The sequence below is a fragment of the Colossoma macropomum genome, unplaced genomic scaffold, assembly GCF_904425465.1.
Source record: "Colossoma macropomum unplaced genomic scaffold, Colossoma_macropomum, whole genome shotgun sequence".
NCBI classification, from domain to species: Eukaryota; Metazoa; Chordata; class Actinopteri; order Characiformes; family Serrasalmidae; genus Colossoma; species Colossoma macropomum.
This window is the reverse complement of record NW_023494792.1, coordinates 58,216,384-58,241,577: the sequence shown is the minus strand read 5'-3', so window position 1 is coordinate 58,241,577 and position 25,194 is coordinate 58,216,384. Positions and strand designations below refer to the sequence as shown.

Here is a 25,194-nt window from a genome sequence, read left to right as displayed (position 1 = left end):
TGTTGTCAGAACAAAACCTCGTATCTCCAAAATGGTAACTTTACAGGAGAAGAAAAAAACCTACTTTACTTTTAATGGAAGTCAATGGAACCAGACGTCTTTCCAAGTCATTTTGGTCCATTTCTATTGGTCTATTCATCATGCACACAATGTAAAGGACAGCAGACATTTTCAAATTATGTCAAAAACTGAAAAATGACAAAAATGAAAATATGTGGTTTTATTACGACAGCAGTGATATACATATTGAATTTTGGCCTCCACATTTCACAAATAACACTGATAAAATTTGTAACCGTGCTAATGTTATCTCAATCACACAACAAAACACAGAATGTCTAGTCAAACACACTGAACTTTCACACATACAAAATAGATACAATTTAATAATAATACAAATTAATAAGGCAGCTTAAAAGCAGTTATTTTAATGAAAACTGAAAGAGCACATTTGTGGGCAGGGCATGGATACTTCAAAGCATAAAAGAGAATACAAAGAGCAAAAATAAATACAAATTTGCAGCCCTGAACAAGCACATCCATGTCAATGTACAGAGTGTTTACAGTAACACAGATCAGGGGGGATCAGATCATGTGACTGTAACAGCTGCACATATGCAAGACGTTAACAATGTAGTGAGCAACTTATGCAAATATATACAAGTTCTACAAAAGTGCAAACTGGCTGTTTTTCTGACCTTCATGCAGACAATATTTTATACAGCTATACAGCAATACTGCACTGTAGCCATTCAAGTCAGCCAGAACGTCCACATATAATGGTTCTGTACAGCTGAAGAAAGAGGACGAGGGAAAATGGGTTTGTCTCACTTCTGCAGGTATTTGTCTCAGATAAATTACCTTCCAGCAATACACGTCTGTCTCATTCACCTATAATGACTGTAACAAGAGACAGACAGAGAGAGAGAGAGAGAGAGCGAGAGAGAGAGAGAGAGAGAGAGAGAGAGAGAGAGAGAGGAGCTGGACTAGCAGGAAGAAATACCCTCCATAAAAACATGAGTGATGAATATGTTGTGCTGGAGGCCCAGAGAACAGGAGGAAGGTGGTGAAAGTGCAAGATTTGCCAAAATAACTCTGAATAAACATCAACATCATTTGCACAGGCAGGTCATTTATTACCGTAATGATGCTCCATGCGAAGCTAACACTAGCATAGTTTGTGTTTTTTACAAGTTGGAACAGATTAGGTGTGTCTGTGTAAGTGTGTGTGTGGTGTGTGTTTGTTTTCATGGACTTTCGGGACCAAAAATGTCCTTTTTCTGAGTAAAACAGAGCTAACTTACAGGCTAAATGGTCCTTACTTGTACTAAATTGCTTTTTACAAAAGCTTTTTTTTTTCTTTTATTTTTGCTTACTGAGGTTAAGATTAAGGTTATGCTTAGAAAATTCTTAGATAGACAGATCTGTGCAAAATCACAGACCCCTTATTTATTTGTTTTCCAGTTAAAATGGCCATTCAGTACAAGGTATTCACATTTCAAGAGATATGTTTGAGGAGATTAGATAGAAGGTAATTCACCTGCATGAGGAAGGAGGTCAAAGGAAAATAAGTGGAAAAGCAGGAATGGTTAAACAGAGAAAATGGGACTCCTAAGAACCATACAAGACCTGGCAGACACCAAAACTGTCGCCATCAGATAAACAGCACTTAAAACTTTCATCTTTGAGAGAGAGGAGAAAATCAAGCTGCTTCAGATCTGAAAACATCCACAGGTGTTTCTGTCCATCCTTCCACTGTGAGAAGACGACTCAGCGCTGTGGGTCTGAAAGGATGTGCAGCTGTCAAGAAGAACCTCACTGAGAAAAAGAATAATTTGAATTTAATGACTATTTTGACTGAAAATTGAATGAAGTGTGGTGACTGACTTGTGCACAGCACTGCATAATACATATTAGTGTGCCCTCACGTCCTGACGTAGTATAAAAACAAACCTGTGTGTATTCCATTTCTTGCTGATTGACATGGAGAGCATTAATTTCCCCGTATCAGTGGACAGTGAGGCATATCAGAATTGCGGCAGTGCCTGGAAGTCATCGGCCTGAGCGTGCGGCTGTTGTGCTGGTGGCCATGCTGAGCGCACGCAGCGAGATTACTTTTTCTGAAAATGAGTTAAAGGATGGAGGGATAAAAAAAATAAATAAATAAAAAAACATATCAAATTCCCACCGGAGCTCAATCCGGCCAGAGGCCATAGTGTCTCCTCCAAAGCAGAACACATTGAGTGAGGGCTCTCAATCTAACAGCACTGAAAAAGTGGAGAGAGAGATGGAGAGAGAAATGGAGAGAGAGAGAGGGAGTCGCCGCAGGTGAAAGGCGGAGCGGGAGACGGATAGCGTATGAGGCCGAGCGTGAGAGATTGAAATGGTGGCAGATAGGCCCGTATGCGAGATTGAGATGGAAGAAAGCGAGCGGGCCGAGCCAGAGATTGAGATGGAGAAGGAGGGAGGCAGGAGGGAGGCAGGAGGGAGGCAGGAGGGAGGCAGGAGGGAGGCGGGCGGGCGGGGTGAGAGATGAAAATAGAGAGGAAGAAGAAGATGGATGGAGGAAGGGTCAGCAAGAGAGCCCCTCTGCGTGCTCTGTAACTCTTGATAGAGAGAGAGAGAGAGAGAGAGAGTGGTGTCACTCATGAGGCAAATACTGTGAGAGTTTGAAGTTCTGGTAACAGCAGCCCTTTTACCGCTTACCCTCTCCAGGCACTGGAGGAGCGGCAGGTATAACACGACACAACAGTGACAATTTGGTGAAAAATCTAATTTGCACAATTTGCCCCTGACCTCAGATGTAGTCAGTCGGCCAAGACACATTCAGTGCCTGAAGTTTGCTTCATCAGTTTTAGTCCAGGGGTCAAAAACGGCAAATGTTAAGAAGAGCCATTTTGTCTTTTCAACAAAAATCAATCCGCCTTGGGAGCCACAACATTTTATGTCCATTTTACCATCTTTGCTGTAAATATGTCTCAGTATGTGCTGATGTACTAGTATAGACTAAAAAATATAATATAAACGAAAATGCAGACTTACTTTGCTCTGCTTTAAGCTTTAGTTCAGCTATAGCTGCTTTTCTCGCATCTCCAGCAGGAAACTTTTCCTCAAAAGTAGAACAGTTTCCTGTAAAATGTCTCTCAGTGTTTGATTTTTTACGAGGCTGAAGTCGCTTCTCATTCACCAGCTTCCTGTTAGAATTTTCCCGTTCCACCTTAAATGGTGACTGAGGAGCCAGAATGTAACTGCAGCTCCGTTTAAGGTGGAATAGTGAGCTAGTATGCGGTTCGGAACGCGAAAATAATAACGCAGTGAGGAATCTCTGTCGTTTAGATTATAGCTTTTGTTTGTCATCATTACAACCACAAATCAAATGAAATCAAGTCACTAACCTCTAATACATTGTAAATGTGCTTTTTGCTGCCTTTGCTGGATCAGTTATGGCTTTGTTATCTCATTACAAACAGCCACAGCACTGCTGAAGGAACTTGAAGCATTTTAGCCTACCAAAATGGTGGCAGCGTAATTGTGACGTCATCTGAATACTCTGAGTAGGTTTGTTTTGTGTTACTGCAGCTCTTTGGAGCAAAACCTTGTATCTCCAAAGCGGTAACTTTACAAGAGAAGGCAAAAACATGCTCTACTTATAGTGTAAGTCAATGGAACCAGACTTTTTTCCCAAGTAATTTTGGACCAGTTCTTTTGGTCCATTCATTATAAAATATACACATCATGTATAGGGCAACTGACATGTTTGAATTATGTAAAAACATAAAAAATGACCAAAATGTTGATATAAGATTTTGTTCTGACAGCAGTAGATATGCTCATATCTGTTTTTAATGCATGTGGATGGTATTATAAATCATTATACAATGATTTAAGCCTGCAGTGCCCATGTGTATCAGCAGAAACACTAAAATACACCCACTTTGCTATATAGATATCAGTGGCTGTAATTGCATCTCCATAGGCTCATATAATTCAAGAAACAATCAAACGTATCTGAGCTGATGGGCTACATCAGTGGCTCCCAGCCCTGGACCTGGAGGCCTCTTACTTCAGATCTTAGCGCTCTCCCTGCTCTCACACCTGATCCAACTCATCTTGCCTGGGTTTCCCCAAAGCATCTCGGCACAAAGATGATTCTTAAATGATAGAGCGAGCATCACACTGCGCACTCTCTCTCCTCGTTAAGTTGATTTTAACACTAAGATCCTTTTAGGAAACTGGGCCGTGCTCATTAACAAAACCCTTACTGAGCTCAGGTGGGTGTGTTGCACTCCAGGACTACATTTTAGATAAAAAATGTGTACATTTGATTCCTCAACAACTTAATTCTTTAATAAAAGCCCAAACCGTGAGAGTCTCCAGCTGTTGGAGTGCTGGTTAATGACGTAGCACCAAGGAAGGAGACAAGAAGGAAAAGGCTGGATATAAAACTCCAGTTAATTTAGTCAGTGAGGTTCAGACTCCAGTCTTGAGTGTTTTCCATGGCGTAACACACCACTGTAGTTAATTACAGAGGCCTTTATACATTGAGCGTGAGAGCAGGGTAAACACCTGAGCTTGAGAGTCGAGCTTTAGGCGAACCCCGGCAACACGGTCAGGGCTGAAGCTTCTTCACCTGAAAATATATCACGTACAGCATTACTTCTAATATCAACCCAGTAACGCCCAGCGATACTGATATGCCATCTCATCCAGCATTTTCAGCTGATATCAACCCAGCACTGATACTCTATTCACTTTCCAACTGCTGCCTAGTCTCACAAGCCAGGAAGAGCCCTGTTTACATGCAGCCTAATAATCTGTTAATAATCTAACTAATAGCTCAATCGGAATAAAATACATCCATGTATACACCTCATTCAGAATACAGTTACGATCTGACTGGACGAGGTGGGTAATCCTGTAAATAATCTGTTAAATAGAAGAATAATAACCATGTAAACTCCTGTATCTGATGACATTCCCTATCGGAAAGTTTAAGTCCGTTCTGATCATGTTCGTCACGTCATAGTGAAAGTTTATAACATTCAACATGGCGGAGCAGAAACTGGTCTGCAGAGGAGACGAAGTTTATGCTCTGATCTTTAAAAGACGGCGGTGGGACGGACGTCCAGCTTATGTGTCTCAGAACACGACGTCTTCCTCTCGGCCTTCTTTAAAAAGGACATGTGAAGGACGTTTTCCTGAGTCTGACATCATTTTAAAGTAATTAAAAACACAAGCGCTGCTCACTGCTGCTCATCTCACTCTGACTGGGCTGTTTTTTATTTTTCGATTTTTATTTTGTTGCAGTCTTTTTCTTGTGGCAGTGATGTTATGGTTGTTTGTATAGCCTTACCTACAAGTCCCTGAGCTGAGCCATGATGGACATGTGAAGTCTCTCTCTCTCTCTCTCTCTCTCTCTCTCTCGCTCTCTCTCTCTCTGTGTGTGAGGGGGTTTTAACAGTTTGAGCAGTGTGATCTCAGCTCTCCTCTCTGAGGGACTGCAGGGTAAGAGATGTGACAGTAGCGCACTCGGCCCGCTAATGCCCCCCTCCTCGTCCCCACGGCCCTCCAGCCCTGCAGGAGAGTCCAGCCTGGCACGCACCGACCTCAGCTAGAGCTATTTTTAGAACTGTTTTGAAAGATCGAAGGTAGAATAATCATCAGTTAAACATTGTTGTACTGAAGTTATTGAGTAATAATGTTAAAAACATGGACAAAAAGTTTGATTACGCTGTGCTGATGTCACAAATCATATTGCCACTAGCACATTCTGGCCTTCATAACCCTATTTTTTCCATTGTTATTTCATTATAATTGGACCAGCAGAAGTAATAATTAAGCATGTAAGAAGTAAGAACCTTTGATAACACTTTACAATAACCAGCCATAAACAACATCTTAATCTTTAATGGATAGTTAATAATAATAGTTAAAAATTATATAATATAATACATTAATAAAAAAAATATTTTTTATTAATGTATTATATTTGAGTCTAATCAGTAATATATCTTCCTTTTGCATACATTATAAAGCAACGGCTTCATAGCAGTACCCGAGTTAATGATTATTAATCATTAATAATGCATTATAAAAGCTTTTAACAATGATCAACTAATCATTAGAGAAGAGTTTATGAATCACATGCTAGTAGTTAGTAAATAACTACTTCATCATTTAAAACAGGACTATAATTATGAAATATTGTATGCAATTAAATAAATGATCTATATATTTTAAGTAACATCATTGTTGATTTATGTGTTTTAAATAACTTACTCATTATTATCAAGCTGTAAGCAATGATTAGATTCCTGCAATTCAAAATAACTTCATTAATGTCACTAAGCAAATGTATAAAAATTGAAATTGTGCCGTTTATTAATGCACATCTCTGCAACAACAAAACCTCACATCTCCAAAATTTTAACTTTACAGGAGAAAGAAAAAACAAACGTCACTTTGAATGTCAGTCAATGGAACCAGACGTTTTTCTGAGTCATTTTGAGCCATTTCTTTTGGGCCATTCATTATAAAATTTACACACAATATAAAGGACTGCAAACATTTAAAAATGATATTAAAAATTGAAAAATGATAAGGTCACTAAGGTTTTGTTTCTGGCTATTAGATCATTTTTAAGTTTATATTTATTATGGCTTTTTATGATAAAATGTCGCTGAAGCTGCTCCTGTGAAATTACCATTTTAGACATGCACGGCTTTGTTATAACAGCAACATTAGGTAGACATTTTTAATGCAAATACGTGATTATTTTCGAACTAATGACTGCTGTAACAGCTAAAACTGGCCCAGGTTCCAACTTCAGGCATTTGTAATGTGTAATCTTTTTGTCTGAAGCTGATTTTTAATGAATTCGCTGACCCGTCTGGGCTTTGGGATTAACACTGAGATTAAAGGGTGAGCGCAGGTCTGAATTCTGGTGACTGTGTTCTTCAGGTGATTGGCAGACGGAAAGACACACAGATAAATGGTTGAAAATAAAGTGAAGTCAGAACGCTGGGTTTTCGGCTTTCAGAGCTGTCTTAATTAAAATCCAGCTGCGCTCCAGTTGGCCTAATTGTGGAGATGAAGCCGGAGGAAAGAATTGGTCAGGAAATCTGATTAGGTCGCTCCGCCGCGGGGTTCTGCCTGTGAACTGGATGCCCGGCTTTACACGCATACAGACACAGTCAGGATCAGAGCGTTTCGACAAGCTCGATCTCCAACCCGGCAACCAAAACAAAGCCTCCCCCTCTCGTCAACACGGCCTCTCACTGGGTGCTGCGTGCTCGCCGGAGAACAGGTTCATTTTCCCTCGCTCATTAGCGGGCTAAATACCACATACTATTGATGGGCACTGTTGCCTGTGGAAATGGCTTTGTTTACAGAGCCGTTTCAGTGTCTCTCTCTTTCACTCTCACTCTTTCTAAAGTACCTGCTCACCTTTCTTTCCCGCCCTGGTCACTTTACGCTTCGGCACAGAGGGGATCGATGTAGCGCCGGTGATCGGATCAAACTGAGTACAGGCCGGACCACAATGCCTATGAAATCCTATATTGTCCATTGACGTTAATTTCTAATGCTCAGTGCCTAATGCCGAGGTTTAAGCTATGGCACATAGAGCAGCTTTCAGGACTGAATCGTCTGTAATGCCGCAGATTAATGTCAGCTCATCCGGGGCTGCTTTTGCTGGAGAAAGCAGTCGCCCCCAGCTAAATATTGATGCTCCCACAGTGAAGTGAGAATACAGCATTTATCCTGCCATTGACTGACACTAAGAGACTTCCCTGCTCGTTTTGAGCCTCGGTTCCCTTCTAAATCTGAAAGGATGCTCTTGATCGTCACTAAAAAGGCAAAGCTGGTTATCGTCTACTGAAAATAATCGATTTAGAGCTGTACCAAGGTTTAATTTTGTCAAACAGGCTGTTCTTTACCTAGCTAACATGCTGAAACAAGCTTAAACCAAATGCTAACATGGTGAGAACACTGAAAAAGTAGTACCTTGTCAAGTAAAATCCTGTTAAATCTAGTCGATATATCCAATATTTCCTATTTTGAGATGGTTGTGCACTTACTATAAGAGTTTTTAGCTTATTTCTAGTCTTTTTTACTTGTTTTCAGGGATTTTATTGAGTAAAATGATCTCATTATGCTGGCAGATCACTTGGTTGTTTTAAGAAATGCGCTCGAAACAAGCTAAATTAGTAGTGAGATAGTTTTACTTAATAAAATGACTTAAAACAGGTAAAAAATAAGTTAAATGATCTTATAATAAGTGCACAACCATCTTAAAAGGAGAAATATTGGATATATGAAGCCAGGAGGGACCAGTTAGCATTACATTTGTCCAAAATGCTAGCTAGCACTTACTAGCTTTGAGCCATTATTAGCAATGTTAGCATTTTTGGCCAGCTAGCAAGCACGCTGACCTGCAGAACTATGTAATTCCTTTTTTATACGTTATATGCAGGTGTGGGTCTATTTTTTGTGGACTTGTGTATGTTAGCATGCGTTCCCCATGGGCTGCTTTTCTATATATAAAAAGGGAGGCTAAATAATCTTCCTCCCCGAGCGCAGCTGCAGCTTTATTGCGACTTACTTCAGCTATTTTTCAGATATGAAGCACAAATCAAACACACAAAGGTTGCTGAACTAAGGTGGTCGCTGCGCTGCGCCTGACAGGCCCACACTAATCATTAGGAATCTGCAAAAGAACGTTAAAGAACTTAAACCTTGTCTGCAGAAACTGGATTTACTGCTGTTGTCTAGCAGCTTTGGAGCTTCAAACAAAAGCAAGCAAAACCTTGTTATAGCGAGGAGGAATGAGATAGGAGCGCATTACGGTTTTTGAGAGGGCTTAAAACGGTACATAGGAGATGAATCCTCGTGTTCTTCCACATCCAGACTAAAAACAACCTGTTAGCAACAGAAATCAAAAAAACAAAACACATAGGCGCACTTTTAATTCACTTTCAGAGTCAGTCAGAATCAGAATCGCTTTATTTCGCCGATTCCTACGAGGAATTGTCTTGGTGAGTGCACACATGTATGACATACAACATACTGGACAGACCAGACAAGCACACACTGTTAAACATTTAACTAAAGGACAAATAGAGTAAGAATACAATAAATAGAATAGTCAATAAAAGAGAATAATGAAGAGCCAATGTGAGAGGAACTTGTCTGGATTGTCTGTATTGTCTGTACCAGTGATGGTCTGAGGAGACATGTCATATAGTAACTATTATATCGTCGCTGTCCAAAGAAAAACAAGTATCTCCAAAATAGTAACTTTACAGGAGAGGGCAAAAACACTCCTACCTTTCAATGTAAATCAATGTATAGAGATTTTGTTCCAAGTGATTTTAGAGCATTTCTATTGGTCCATTCATCATGACATTTTCACACAGCGTAAAGGAGAGCTGGTGTGTTGAAATGATATCTTTTTACATTTTATCAAAAAATACCATCTCCATGTCACAGTCAGTGACTAAATGAGGAATTCTACCAATTTTTTCCACATAATTCCACAAAAGCAGCTTTAAAAATTGCATTATAGTGACTCAGATTTTCTTTATAGTGGTGGTGATAGGAACCAGGGGTCACAATGTCTAAAACACAAATATAACCATTTTATTTACTAACCATGAACAGAATACCAACACACTTCTGTGTCTTATTCATAATAATAATGTTAATAATAGTATATTAGAGATAAATCTGAAAAAAAAACATTTTCTTAGGCTGCTGTCTTGACATGTCATGCCTTTGCTGCCATGAGTGCAAATCTTAGACTTTTATTTTTTCAAAACAATATCCTGGGCATCAGGCAGTGCATTCGTAACCATTTCATGTAGTAACTTTCTGTGAGGGAGCTTTTAGAGGTGGACGTCTGGTTCCTATCACCACCACTGTGAACAGCTGACTCAATACGTTTCTCTAGAATGGAGAATTTTACATCAAACCGCTCTGAATGACCCTCTTAACCATTTAATACAGAAATTTTGAAAAATGGGTGGAGTTCCCCTTCAAGAATGGCTCTCTGATGTAAGGCTAATGAGCTAATGGCCTGTACAGCCTTAATGCACTCTGTGTTACTTATAGAGCTGTTTCTATTTGAGACCCACTCATGATATTCACAGAGGTTTTAGCCCTGGATTAGTTAGTAAATGAGTAAATGAGTAAATAAATGAGTAAAATTCCAGTTTAAGCTCAAACTGGATGCTTTTAAGTTTGTGGTTTCTTAGTTTTTGACTTTGGATCACATAGGAAGTTTTCTCACATCTACGCTGGCTATTTCAAGCCAGAAGAAATGCCCAGATCTATGCCTAAATCCATCTAATGCTTGCTCTTTCTTCTTCCTCGCCCTCTCTCCGCTGTGTTTTAGCTGACTGCAGGCTTTAGTGGGGGCTTTCTTGTGCCTGACTATGGAAAAATGAGGCGTTCTCCTGAGATTGGTGCTTACACAGATTATCCAAAATCAATGACCACGCCAGGCTGGAGAATAAGAATGCGCACATTTGAAAGGGCGCCTGTCGCTACTGGAAAGTTCCAGAAAATGCAGCATCATGGATTTCTTTTGAGCGAGGATTACGTGCCACAAGTTTCTTTAGAACCGGCTAAGTTGGACTGAGAGGTGTTACGCAAGTTTCATTCAGAAATTTCATTGGCGTTGGCAGCAGGCAGCGCCCTGCGGCTACGGAGTAACCTGAGAGGTGGGAGAGGAGTGCTGTGTGTAAATGTTACACTGTGCGGCGTCCCCTTTATTCGCTTTATTGTGTCGCTGTATTATATGATTCATTCTGCTGAATTGGGTCAAAGTCAGAGGTGAAACCATGTTTTGGACTTGATGCCAAAATCCTTTTGCTTTGAGTGACCCTGTAACTTAATTGTGTTTATTTTATTAAAACAAGTAATTGAACTTTTCATTTCATCACTACCAAAACAGTCATTGTAGGAGCTTTTCCAAATGTTTCAGTAGTGACAATTTTAGCCCAGTACATGACCAGCAAACACAGCGTTGACCAGCCGTACATACATAAAATCATCATATTTTTATTAAAGCAAACAAGTTGGCAAAAATATGTGTTTCAGAAGTGACAATTCTTAATGTTCCACACTGACTTTTAGACTTTGGGACACATTCACTTCAAAACAATGGGATCTAACTACTCACCGTGTGGCCATGAGGGACATGGATGTCTACTTCCTGCTCTACAGTGGAGGGGCGTGGCTAAAATAAGGCTCCGCCCATGGAATAACACTGTTTCGGGAGTGACATTAAAATGTGAAACAACATTTTTTGAATGAAGCTTTTTATTTAAAAAATTAAACTAGTGATAAATCTAGACAATTTAACTTTAAAAGAAATTTAAAAAAATCTTTTCGTCACTACCAAAACAGTCAAAACATTATAGAAGCTTTACCAAATGTTTCAGTAGTGACTGTTTCGGTAGTGACAATTTTAGCCCGTTTTTAGCAGAGCTCAAAAACGCAGCCAGTACATGACCAGCAAACACAGCTTTGAACAGCTGTACACACATAAAGGTGTAACACATTTTATTGAAACACAAACAAGTTAGCAAAAAATCGGGGGCATGGCTAAAATAAGGCTCCGCCTATGGAATAAAACTGTTTCAGGAGTGACATAAAAATGTGAAACAGCATTTTTTTTGAAAGAAGCGTTTTATTTAAAAATTAAACTCATGAGAAATCTGAATCGTTCAACTTTAAAAGAAATCGAAAAGATCTTAAAAGAAAAAATGTAAGTAATTTTTTCACAAGTGTAAATTTAAGAGGGGCTAGGTTTTGGAACAGAGACCTCCCAATAAAAAGTACACTAAAATTATGATTTTATATGAATCTACCTTAATTACCACTACAAATGCGCTACAAACATCTTGTGTCACGGTTTCAGAAGATGATTTTGAATTCACTGTTTTTGTGATATCAGAAAAAAACAACCCATTTACATATATCTGCCTGTTCAGTTTACAGCAGTTTAGCTCCACCCACTCATGCTGAGGTGTTTCAGCTCGGACTGCTTTTTGAATGCAGGACAACCAATCAGAATAGAGCTCATTTACATACATCGGTGTTAAAGGTACAGTAGCAAAAGCAGCCTGTTTGATTCTAAGCGATGAAAAGAGCGAGAAAAATGTAAGATATGGGCCCTTTAGGTACTGACGATAACGCGGTTTATCACAAAAACGATAAATCGCCCAGTCTTATCTCTGGCTGACCACACGGTCTAGATTTTGACCTTTCAGTCCATAACATTCGCTCGTCTCTGTTCCGATCCTTTAGCCTGGTGAGCAGGGATCTAATGGAGGCTATGTTGAGCGAGAGGAAGTGGCAGTTTCCATGGCGGCTAGGCAGAGTCCTCCCAGCATGAGAAAACTGTGAAGCTCCTGTGGTTATCGCACCGGAATGGCTTCCCTCGCCACCTCTCCTTCTGCCTGCTGTCAGCTTAGCCAAGCTCCAGCTCAGCCCTGTTATGCTGTTAGAACAGAATATACCGCTTTAAGAACATTAATACTGTAATAAAAGTCCTTTACAGTGTAGTTTTGTTCACAGTCCGCTGTCCTCGATACTAAAGCGCATGAGAAAGCTAAAGGAACTGTCGCAGGGTCGTCACTCTCTTCCTGACCGAACTCATTCTATGCTTATGAATTAAAAACAGGCAGACACTCTGTGGCCTCTACTCTCTAGCAACGAATAAAAGGGTCTGAGCTGTTTAACAAGTGTGTTCGACAGCCCGGTACAAGCTCCGAAGACAGGCCTGTCAAAACATATCAGTGCACCTGTTCTCTCTTCAGCCTTGACCACTTATTAATGCAACACGCTTAATTTCTTCAGGAAATGGAGGGTAGGCCTGCTCCCAAGGTCGTTTAAGGGGAATACCCTGCATGGAGGAATAGAGGCCTGGGTACAAAATTTATGAACCGATAACCAATACAAGAGCATCTTATTTAAGCATTAGAAGTGGCAGCAGGAGCTGGCAATACTAAATAGATTTATATGTAAATAAATATATAGTAAAGGGACCATATCTGAGATTTTTCTGCTATTTTATTGTTTTCCCTGAGGTCCACTTATAATGTTTGTGTGGTTTTACATGACCTCTCTTTATCCCTTAGAATTAAGCGGGGTGTCTTTGGTACTGTGCCTATGAGATTATGCAAATTAGCTATGTTCTGATTGGCTGCCCTCTATTGTGCCTCATTCAAACCGCTGTAGGCTGAATTGGTGGATGTGTGGAAGTGCAAATGGGCTGTTTTTAAGCTTAGAAGTCACAGCAATAGCTTGAAATAACAAAAGCATGGGGTAAATATATATTAAATGGCCCATATCTTAGATTTTTCTTGTATTTCATTGTTTTCCACGAAGTCCTCTTATACAACTTGTGTGGTTTTATGTACCAAAACCACTCATAATTCATTTTTTACATGACCGCTCTTCATCCCTTTGAATCCAACAGGTTGTTTTGGTTACTGTGCCTTTAAGACTGGCATGTATTGTGATTGGCCATTTTGTAGTGTGCAGACCAGGCCGAGACACTCCTTATAACTTCAGTGCGAGCAGGCGGGGCTAAACGCTGTAGGCCGAGTAGGAAGATATATGTAATTGGCTTGATTTCTGTGACATCACAAAAACAGTGAATTCGAAAAAGGCTGTTTTTGCAGTCTAGTTGTATGTGGACTCGAGAGTGACCAGTGAAACTTTTAGAGTGTTTACATACATCATCAAACTCTTTTATGAAAAAAAAAGTGAGAAAACTTTGTTTTTTCTATGATGTGGACCCTGTAAGGGTCGGAGGACGTTTGGTTTGTATTTATACTGCCCTCCACCGCCATGCAGACCAGGAGCACAAACATCCCGATGCAGACACAACAGTGGTTCGGTCACTCAGCTTGCATGTGGCATGGCCTGTCATTACAGCCTGCTGCCTCTAGGTGGACATTCTGCCCGTGCGCTTTTCTCATGCAGTCAAGGTCCCTCTGAACAGACAGCACACATAATGCATGGCAGATAAAAAGCTGAAAATAATTGCTGTGGCAATATTTTGCATCCCAAGAGGCTCCACAAAGGCTTCTGCAGAGCGTCTGAGCGCTGCACATTAGACTCAGCTGCAGTGGATTGTTTGCTCTCCTCGCCCCGTCTTTTCATCTGCAGCTGAGAGGCAGGAAAAATAATAGTAATAATGATAATAAACGAATCTGTACAAACAGAGTGTTGTTTTAAGAAAGCCATGGCGTCTCCACTAAGATAATTAAGATTGTGTCAGAATCATAGCTCGCCCCAGAATTTAATTCCAGTCATAATGCGATAGCGGAGATTAGCGATGTAATCCAATCAGGATTTATTCTATGTAATCCACTTTATTGATATTGAAATGAAATGGAGTATTAAAAAAAAAAGCAGGGACAAGAACTGCTATTGTTTAACATTGAACTGCTTTTATACAGACGTGGCTGTGACTGGCGTGCCTGGCTTATTTATATGCATTGTGATGTTTTGTTATGGGCTGTGAATGAATGCTTGCGGCCAATATTGTGGCATTATGATGCATTAATAGTGAGCATACTGAGGCAGGCATATTTATTAGTCAGCGCAGAGGAAACCTCAGCAGAATTCGTAGTGAAACACCTTCTGATGTCTTTACTGGGCACCTTATATCACTACTTGGTTAATTTTACACCTACAACTCATGGATAGCTGTGCTACCTTAACAGACTTAGCCATTAGCCTAGATTAGAGCTTGGTTCAGACATACAGTCGTATGCAAAAGTTTGAATATTTTGGGGAAACTTATATATTTTTTTGATTTTCTAAGTGAAAATAACTTAAAATGTGGCATTTGTTGATTTTGACATATTGGGGAAAAAATAAAACGTGAAATATAATGTGTGAAAACTTTTCCAAAGGCCACATTTTGGTGTTTTTTTCAAATACACAGTAATCGTGCATTAAAATGTGCACAGGTAAGTCCTCTATAGAGGGCATGTTAACTTATTTCACTTACAAAATCAACAAAACATGCAATTTGACCCAAACTTTTGCACCCAACTCAAGCAAACGTGACCAAATATGCGAGATCTGTTCATTTTGCAGATCCTATTTGCACCATTGACTCTATATTTGGCTTCTTTATTGCTTTAATCTCAAAGCACAGTGCACTGTCCCACTAGAGTACAGGACAGTACAATGCTGACCAGATCACATATCGTCTGCCCTTATCTCTGATAATTGTAGGAGGCATGCTAATATTCCTCCCAGGTGAGTTGTTCTCTTGGCGGTGGCTGTGATAACACAATCCTCTGAGGCAGTGACTACACCTGTCTAACCCCACAGGGGTTCTCTCAGGGCACAGGGATTGTCCATACTTCTGTCCACAGGCCAAACACAGTCTGCCCGCTATGCTGGCACAGCCTACCCTGTCCTGAAACCTGACCTCAGATTAATCATCACCGCCATCATCTTCATCCTCAGTTTAATTTATGTAGCTGCTCTATAGTGTAAGGTCCGCTTCATACATATACATGCAAGAAGCTGCGATACTGGCTTGTGTGATTCTGATATAGCAGAATGCAGCAGTAGGACTTGGGAATATGACGTCATGACGCAGTGTTGTGGGTGGTGTGTCATTTTGGCAGGCTTAAGATCACCGAACACACTGCAAAAACTGATATCTTAACAAGTGAATTTATCTCAGATGTAATCAACTTATATAATATTTCTCACTATGAGATTGTTATAAGAATATAATAAGATTATGTGACTTATTTCTAGACTTTTTTACTTGTTTTTAGTAATTTTATCCAGATAAAGTGTCTTATTCCATTGGCAGATCATTTTACATGTTTGAGAAATAATGAAGGTAATTTTGCTTATTTCAAGAAATAATGCTTTAAACAAGTAAAATGATCTACCAGTGGAATAAAACACTTTTATAAGACACAATTACCTAAAACAAGTGAAAAGTGTCTAGAAATAAGTTGCATAATCTTAGAATATTCTTATAAAAGTCTCATAATGAGAAATATTAGATATATTAACTACAATTAAGATGTGTTCACTTGCCAAGAAGTCACTTCTTTGGTCCTCGGATTCTTTAAACTTTGCCTTCAGGCTTTAAACTGTTCTGTGACGCTGCAGCCTCGTTCTCCTACGGCCGCGTTCGGACACTTCTTTCAAAATCTCTTAGAACATGGAGGGTTTTGGATGAGTCTCTTCTAATGTTTATACAGAAACATCAGCCTAAATGTTTACGAGGTCTCAGCAGTGCGAAATTATGCCAAATGTGGAGCTGGATTGATGGAAAAGTCGCATGAATTCCGATCTGGCTGTTCAGACTGGGCCGCATTGCCGCAGATCGAATATGTATCAGATTTCAGTACCACATATGAAAGCGTCTCAAATCAGAATTGAAAATATCTGATTCAGTGTGTTTATCTGTTCACGCTGACACACAAACACTTGTCGGTGCCACATATGAGGGAAAAGATCAGATTTGGGCCACTTTTACCTGCTGTATGAATGTAGGCTAAAAGGCTATAGTGAAATATTACCTATAACTGAGTTAAATATGCCGGTGGCTGAGTGAAATATCCATATGGGCTTTGAGTGACTCTTGTAAATTACTCAAAAGAATAATCACATAAGCCACACTAGGAAAAAAGATGGGTAATGAAAGAGGAGGTAGTATATCCAGATCATTACTCCACTTTTGGGGAGTTTATATGGATCCACACCATTAGTGGGGCTAATTGTATCCATATAGCATTATTAGGCATCCCTGTGCAGTTGGTTAAAATACATATCCTTTGAATTTGATTCACTATTAAGCATGAAAAGTCTGAAAAAGCACAATAAAGCAGCTAAGAATTGACAATATACTGCAAGTTGTACTGCAGTTGCAATACAATCGTAACATTAGTATTTCATCTGTATCATGCAACCCGAATACAAAGTCATCAAAATGTTCAAAACAACACTATTCAGATTACACAAGACACAGTGGCCCAGTTGGAGGGATTAGATAACAGACCTGCTGAATGCGGCCTTGGCTCTTGTGGAAAGGGGGATTTTTTTCTTTGCTTTTAGTCCTTTTTGATGTGGAGAGAGAGATTGTAATACTAACCAAGATCATGGCTCACTCAGCAGAAGAGATGAGAAGAGAAAAGGGGAAAAAAACAAACAGAGAGAGGTTAAACCTTTGAGACAGAAAGACAAAATGAAGAGATTGGAGCCTGTTTTGAAGGTCTTTTGTGTTGGAGCAGATCTCTGATCGATAAGGCCCCGAACAATGCAGAGACACAATGGCATAAGCACAAAGGCAGAGGAAAGCTGTCGCTGCGCTGAGAAGCTCCCTGACATCACGGAAATTTCAGAGGGGGAAAAGTGTACATTGCACTAGCACAGTGCTTAAAAGTGAGGGGAGTGTTTTAGTTATTATGGATGAACAGATGATGAAAGTTTAACATGTCAGAATTCAACATGTGCGAGTTTGAACAGGCTTTCTCAGGTGAATCGGGTGCTCGCAGGGTGAGACGTTGCTGAAGCAGCTCTGAAAAGCAAAGCGAAAAAGGCAAGTGTGTTAGTCATTAGAGATAAACAGGTGATGAAAGATTAACATGTCAGGACTTTGCAGGTTCTCACAGGATTTTAGGTGCATTAGGTGCACAGAGTCTGTGTGAGTGACAGTGAGACAGATAGTTAGGGAGAGCGTTTTTTCCCTTGCCTAATGGGCATGACTCAAATCAGAATATGAGTCAGTTATGGCTGTTTTAGGGCATCTTCAGTGGCAGCCTTAGCGTGGATAATTATATGTCAATCTGTGTGTCTGTATGCCTTTTAATCAGCAACACCTGTGGAGGAAGTGTGGAAGTAGGGGTGAAAAGTTTGTACTTACTTTTAAGTAAGTAACTCTAAAAGACGCTAGCAAAAGCTAGTCAATGCTTGCTACAGTTAGCTTAACATACACGGCTCCACTCTTGGCTAAATGCTACTGCCCTGTTAGCTTAAAAGTGCTTAGCTGAAGCCTTTTAACTACAACTAATAAACTGTGACACTGCTAGCTAAAACCACTACACTGTAGGTAAAAACTACTACGTCTAAGCTGGTTTATGCTGGTTTATGCTGGTCTGGTGCTGATTTAGCTGACCAGCTAGTCTACGCTGGATTTTCTAGGAGGGTTGTTATTAAAAACTGCTACACTGAAATAAAAGCTACTATACTGTAAGTTACAAACTGTTACACTGTTGTTAAAGATTACGGCACTGTAGTTAAAGACTGCTACACTGTAGTTAAAGACTGCTACATTGTAGTTAAAGACTGCCACACTAGTTAAAGACTGCTATACTGTAGTTAAAGACTACTACACTATAGTTAAAGACTGCTACACTGTTGTTAAAGATTACTACACTGTAGTTCAACACTGCTACACTGCAGTTAAAGATTAATGCACTGCAGTTGAAGACTGCTACACTGTAGTTAAAGACTGCTACATTGTAGTTAAAGACTGCCACACTAGTTAAAGACTGCTATACTATAGTTAAAGACTGCTACACTGTAGTTAAAGACTGCTACACTGTAGTTAAAGACTGCTACATTGTAGTTAAAGACTGCCACACTAGTTAAAGACTGCTATACTATAGTTAAAGACTGCTACACTGTAGTTAAAGACTGCTACACTGTAGTTAAAGACTGCTACATTGTAGTTAATGACTGCTACATTGTAGTTAAAGACTGTCACACTAGTTAAAGACTGCTACACTATAGTTAAAGACTGCTACACTGTTGTTAGATTACTACACTGTAGTTAAAGACTGCTACATTGTAGTTGAAGACTCCTTCACTGTAGTTAATTACTGCCACACTGTAGTTAAATACTGCCACACTGTAGTTAAAGACTGCTATACTGTAGTTAAAGACTACTACACTATAGTTAAAGACTGATACACTGTAGTTAAAGACTGCTATACTATAGTTAAAGACTGCTACACTGTAGTTAAAGACTGTTACACTAGTTAAAGACTGCTATACTATAGTTAAAGACTGCTACACTGTAGTTAAAGACTGCTACACTGTAGTTAAAGACTGCTACATTGTAGTTAAAGACTGCTATACTATAGTTAAAGACTGCTACACTGTAGTTAAAGACTGCTACACTAGTTAAAGACTGCTATACTATAGTTAAAGACTGCTACACTGTAGTTAAAGACTGCTACACTGTAGTTAAAGACTGCTACATTGTAGTTAATGACTGCTACATTGTAGTTAAAGACTGCCACACTAGTTAAAGACTGCTACACTAGTTAAAGACTGCTACACTGTTGTTAGATTACTACACTGTAGTTAAAGACTGCTACACTATAGTTAAAGACTGATACACTGTAGTTTAAGACTGTTACGCTGAAGTTAAAAACTGCCACACTAGTTAAAGACTGCTTCACTATAGTTAAAGACTGCTTCACTGTAGTTTAAGACTGCTACGCTGAAGTTAAATACTGCCACACTAGTTAAAGACTGCTTCACTATAGTTAAAGACTGCTTCACTGTAGTTTAAGACTGCTACGCTGAAGTTAAATACTGCCACACTAGTTAAGGACTGCTATGCTGTAGTTAAAGACTGCTACACTATAGTTAAAGACTACTACACTGTAGTTCACACTACTAGTGGAAAACTACTACACTGTAGTTAAAGACTCCTACACATTAGTTAAATACCACTGCACTGTAGTTAAAACTACCACACTGTAATCCAAACTGCTTCACTGTAGTTAAGAAAAATAAAGATCTTTCTACAACTCTCTACAACTCTACAAGCAAACTTCACCCCTCGAACTTACACTGGAAGTCAATTTTTTGTTTGAATAAAAAGTAGAAAGAGTCAAAGCACGTATTTGCAGGTGCTCCACTTGCTCAATTGTTCAGGCGCCTACGTGTGCCAGATGTTCTGGAGAAAAACTTGAAAACTGGCTCTATGAGGGCAGGGTAACATTTTGCTGAACTATCAGATCCTGGTACATCAGACCCCGTACAGCTGTCTAACAAGCTGCCCTAACTCCATCTCCGCCCATGCAATCAGTGCCTCAGTCCCAGATTTAGTAACGGCGTCTGTCTCTGGCTTTTTTAGATTCGTGTGGACGGGACGGCCCATGGCGCTTTGCAGTACGAGACGGTGCAGGTGGTGGAGAACGGGCCGATCCTGCGGGACATGGCCTTCTCGGCCGATCAGCACTTCCTGTACGTGATGTCGGAGACCCAGGTGAGTCATTTGGCCTTTTCTCTCTTTGCAGTTAGCATCCACACACACACACGGCAGACCTGTGAACGCCGCAGGATAAAATTATGCTCGTTCAGAATATACCTATCATTCTCTCGCACACCCTCGCACGCTCTCTCTCTCCCTCTCTCTCTTAACCGCACACCTGCCAGAAAATTCTGACAATAGGTGGGATCACTTACGGTAATTAGGCTACTACTGCAGAGGGGGGGGGGTGCTGCAGAGAGAGAGAATGAAAAGTGAACGAGCGAGGGAGAGAGAGTGTTTAAACACAGTAATGTAAATTAGACAGAGCAAGAGAGAGGCTGGAGTGGTGCATTAGACTTTACGAACTCTCTCTTTGGTGCAGGCTCACATAAGTGTGCACAGAAACGCACAAGCGCAATTTACTCGCAGCGCCGTGTTGACTGAAAATGCTCCAAATGCCGCAGTGTGTGTAATGGATGGAGTAGATTGGACACTGCAGTGGTTTCTCCGGCACCGCTAAAGCCTGTGAGCCATTACGACCCATAAAACACTGCATTCACTGCACAGAATAAAAGGCACTTTCTCACGAGTGCACGCGTACTCACTACTTACGCTCACTCTGAAAGAAACCGAGCAAATTACTATAAATAGGTAATGCAGATGTGTCCAGACAGGGGGTTAAAACTCCACTTGGGGTCACTTTGTTTCAAAAAAAGAGTCAAAACGGCACTGATGTGATGCGAAACCAGCTGCCTGGCGCTTCCAGAATGAACTAAAAGTTTGAGAAAGTTCTTGTGGAAGGGTTTGTTTACGAATGCAAAGAGGTTGGAAAGTGAGAGGTGGCTGGTTTGGAGGTGGCTGTTTTGCGAAGATACGGGCTGCGTGATTTTCTTGGCTACGGTTGATGGTGTGGGCTGGAAGAAGAGAAGAAAAAACAGCAAGAACTCCTGACTTAGCACTTAATATAACAATGCAAACAAGGATCTATGAATAGGTTCGTTTGGAGCAGAGCAGCTCATCAGCTACAGAAACTCCCACGCAGCGTGAAGCAGCCAGCGAAGATGTTCAGCGATGCGCTCTCTGAACCGAACCTTTCACTAATGACCTCTGATCTTTGTGCAGGCTTAAGCATACTTGCAAATGCATTTTTTTTAGCTGAACTGGCCTCTAGGTCTTTTGCCGAACGATGGCTGTGGTGAGTCTGAATGCATTCATCTTGCCAGCAACGAGGACAAGGTCTTCCGACACTCTCAATCGCACAAACAGATACACACATACACACCCAGAAAGGCAGCCGGAGCACTTGAAGGGTCTCAACAAGCTCGTGTCGAATATCACAAGCAAGCGGAGCTCAAAAAGAGCTCTTCAGCTCCGTCTTTTCAAATGAAACCAACCTCAGGTAATGTCAAGAAGAAAGGTGCCGGGCTTCAATACGTTCTCAGCTAGGCCGGCGGGGCTTTTGTCTGGCAGGAGAGAAACTGCTCTGGGAAATTGGGCACTTATGAGTGCCAAACTCACACCTTCACTGGCCAGAAGAATGTATTCTCCTTCATGTTTTGGCAGAGCGTGAGAATCACTGTTAAAGGAAAACTATAGCAGAATGGGAGGAACCCAGAACCTTGAATCAACCCTACCTTGTGCCTCCACATAGTCGACACTTTATAAAGTTCACCTACCTTATAGGTCCACTATATAGATGTACAGTAGATCTGCTCTCATGCACAATTCATCGGCCGCCCTTTACCCCAGTTACCATTGGTCAGTTACTTTTTTTCCCAATTTTCTCCCCAATTTAGTCATGTCCAGTTCCACCGACTAGCCAGGTCTCACCCATCACACAAAGCAACCAAGCTGGGAGGGTGAATTCTATCATGTGTTTGGGGAAGAACGTTAAAGCCATCAGTATCCAGTATACAAATCACGAAAGAATACTTAAAAAGAATAGTCACAGTCAGGGGGTGGTCTTAGAACAACCAACATGGTGATTAGGACCAATCACAGTCAAGGGGCGGTCTTAGAATGAACAACATGGTGATTAGGACGAATCACAGTCAGGGGGAGGTCTCAGAACGAACAACATGGTGTTTAGGACCAATCACAGTCAGGGGGAGGAACAAAAAAAAGACATGGTGAATTGGAACAAACACAATCAGGGGGAGGTCTCAAAATGAACAACGTGGTGATTAGGACCAATCACAGTCAAAGGGGGAGGTCTTAGAACAAAAAACATGGCGATTAGGACCAATCACAGTCAGGGGCGGTTCTCCGAATTAATGACATGGTGATTAGAACCAATCACAGTTGAAGGAGAGGTCTTATAATGAAAAACATGGTGATTAGGATCAGTCACAATCAGGGGGACGTCTCAGAATGAACAACATGGTGATTAGGACCAGTCGCAGTTGAAGGGGGTGGTCTTGACAGCCATACACTGCCGGCTTAACTGCCGGTTCCTCTTACGACAACTAACGGCACTGCTGTTAACCAGTATTTGAGTGGTCCATCAGTGGACGGAAACTGACCACTCGTGAAGGGCTAACACATATTGTGTATAGCAACAGATGAGCTGCAGTATCTAACTGTACACCAGCGAAGTGGAGCTACAAGGCTGGGGTTTCCAATAAAGTGGCCAGTAAGTGTAAAGAACAATGCCAAACAGTTTTAGCAAAACTGTATCAAGTATTAAAACTGGGCCACGGTCACCCCCACCTGCGCCTGCTGATAGAGGAACAACGGAACACTTTGCTGGATAAACATGAGGCTGCGGCTATTAATTTCATAGTAAATGATCTCATCCAGCCGCAATTAGCCTATTAGCCCAGTTAGAGAGCTCTGTCATCTGCTTTCTGTTTGGTACAAACATCTTGGGATGTCCTCTACAGGGGAATCATAAATAAATTTAGAAGCTATTTAGTGAACACGCATTACGGCCCTCCCCCACTACCACCCCCTCCGCCGCGCGCACATGCAAACGCAAACAGAGGCCACTTGAAATCCTTAAATGTTTTATTCAGTTCTGCAAGGAGACGCGATTAATTAGGAGAAGCTGAACTCTATGAAAAGTCTAATGAACGTAGAGTTCATTAGTAAGTAGGCAACGTCCACTATCGATCAAAGTCTAAAGAAAATACTCTGTTATTCAAACCGCCGCGCTCTCTGTGAAGCAGCGCTTCAGACGCTGTTTGGTCTTTGCCTTGAGAATTTAGAGCCGGAGTCGAGATGTAAATGCGCACCCGCTCGCTCAGCTGACATCCCTGCTCAGTCTGGCTCTCACAGATTCACTGAGCGCTCACTGAAAGATTTATTTAGGCTTCTTTTAAAAGGTTAATTGCCTGTGATGCAACACACTTCAACTCTTCCATGACTGCTCAAGCTTTTCATAACTGCACGGCAAAGATATCAGACTCAGACTGTACACAAATAGGCAGGGCCTAATGTATGATATGTATTATAACATATCGCTGCTGTGTGAAGAAAACCTCGTATCTCCAAAATGGTAACTTTACAGGAGAAGGAAAAAACATACTCTACTTTTAATGTAAGTCAATGGAACCAGACATCTTTCCAAGTCATTTTGGGCCGTTTGTTTTGGTCCATTCATCATGAAATTTACACACAATGTAAAGGACAACAGGCGGTTTTAAATTAGGTAAAAAACTGAAAAACGACAAAAATGGAGATGCATGGTTTTGTTCCCCACAGCAATGAAATACTTATTCAGGCAGGTGCCGTTTGCTAACGTTACGTTCACCAGTTTTTAATTTAATGTCTCTCTGTTTCCCTCTTTCTTTCTCTCATTACACCTCTCTTTTTGCTCTTTTTCCTCTCTCACTTTCTGTCTCTAACTCTCTCCCTCCCTCCCTCCTTTTGGATCTCTGTTTCTCCCTACCTCCCTCTCATTTTGTCTCACTCTCCTTCTTTCTCTTCACTTCTCTCCCTCTCTCTTTCTCTCTCTGATTCTCTATTTCTGTCTTTTTGTGTGTCGCTTCATTTATATATATATATATATAAATATATATATTGGGTTTTGTCCCGACAGCAGTGATACAGTTAAGACTTTTCACGTCATTGCTCAGACTTTAATGCGCTCTCTTGTGAAATACTGCAGATTATCTTGCGTCTTTACTCCTTTCTTCTTTAATCTCTGCCTGTCTCTCTCTTCTCCTCTGTTTACACAGTTTTGTAGTCATCTTCTCTGCATCCTCTCTGTGGGAAAACTTTCTAGAGAAGCAGGAACGCTGGCTCAGTGCCCCCCTGCTGCTCAGACCTCTATACTGGAGAAATGCAGAACAAAGAGAAGAAAGTAGAAGAGGAGAGAGAGAAGGAGAAGAGGGGATAGATAAGGGGGGCGCTGAATGAGGGATGGAGTATTATAGTGATAGAGGGATGAAATCATGGAGGGATAGAGGGATGGCGTGAATGAGTGATGGATTGTTGAAGGCGTGCAGAGAAAGATGAAGGGACGGAGAGATGGAGTGAAGAAGGAATGGAGAATGAAGTGATGTAGGGATCAAGTGATGGAGTAATGGAGAGATAGAGATGACAATAAAGGATGGAGAATGGAAGGATGAGAGATAGAGTGATGGAGTAATGGAGTGGCAGAGATTAAATGAATGGGATGAAAGTGAAGATGAGATGAAATGATGAAAGGGATGAAATGATGGAAGACAGATGATGGAGTGATGGTGTGATGGAAGGATAGAGGAATAGTGGGATGGAAGGAAGGAGTGATGGAAGATGAAGAGATGCATTTTAGGGATGAGGGATGAAGTGAAAGGAGATTGAGAAGGATGGATGATGGAGTGATGTGAGATGGAAAGTACGAGGGATGGGGTGATGAAGGGATTGTTGATGATGGGATGGATAGATGTAGTGCTAAAGTGATGAAGGAGTAGGAATGGAGTGATGGTTGAGGGATGGAATGATGAAGT

The 25,194-nt window shown here is 40.8% G+C and overlaps 1 protein-coding gene across 1 annotated transcript in view; it reads left to right on the top strand.

Moving 5' to 3' along the window:
* Positions 1–25,194, top strand: part of plxna4 (plexin A4) — a 439,320-nt gene that overhangs the window by 205,672 nt on the left and 208,454 nt on the right. Inside the window, exon 4 of the mRNA XM_036577672.1 lies at positions 20,147–20,278. Within this exon, the coding sequence (XP_036433565.1) occupies positions 20,147–20,278 (132 nt within the window). The remainder of the gene's footprint in view (positions 1–20,146; positions 20,279–25,194) is intronic.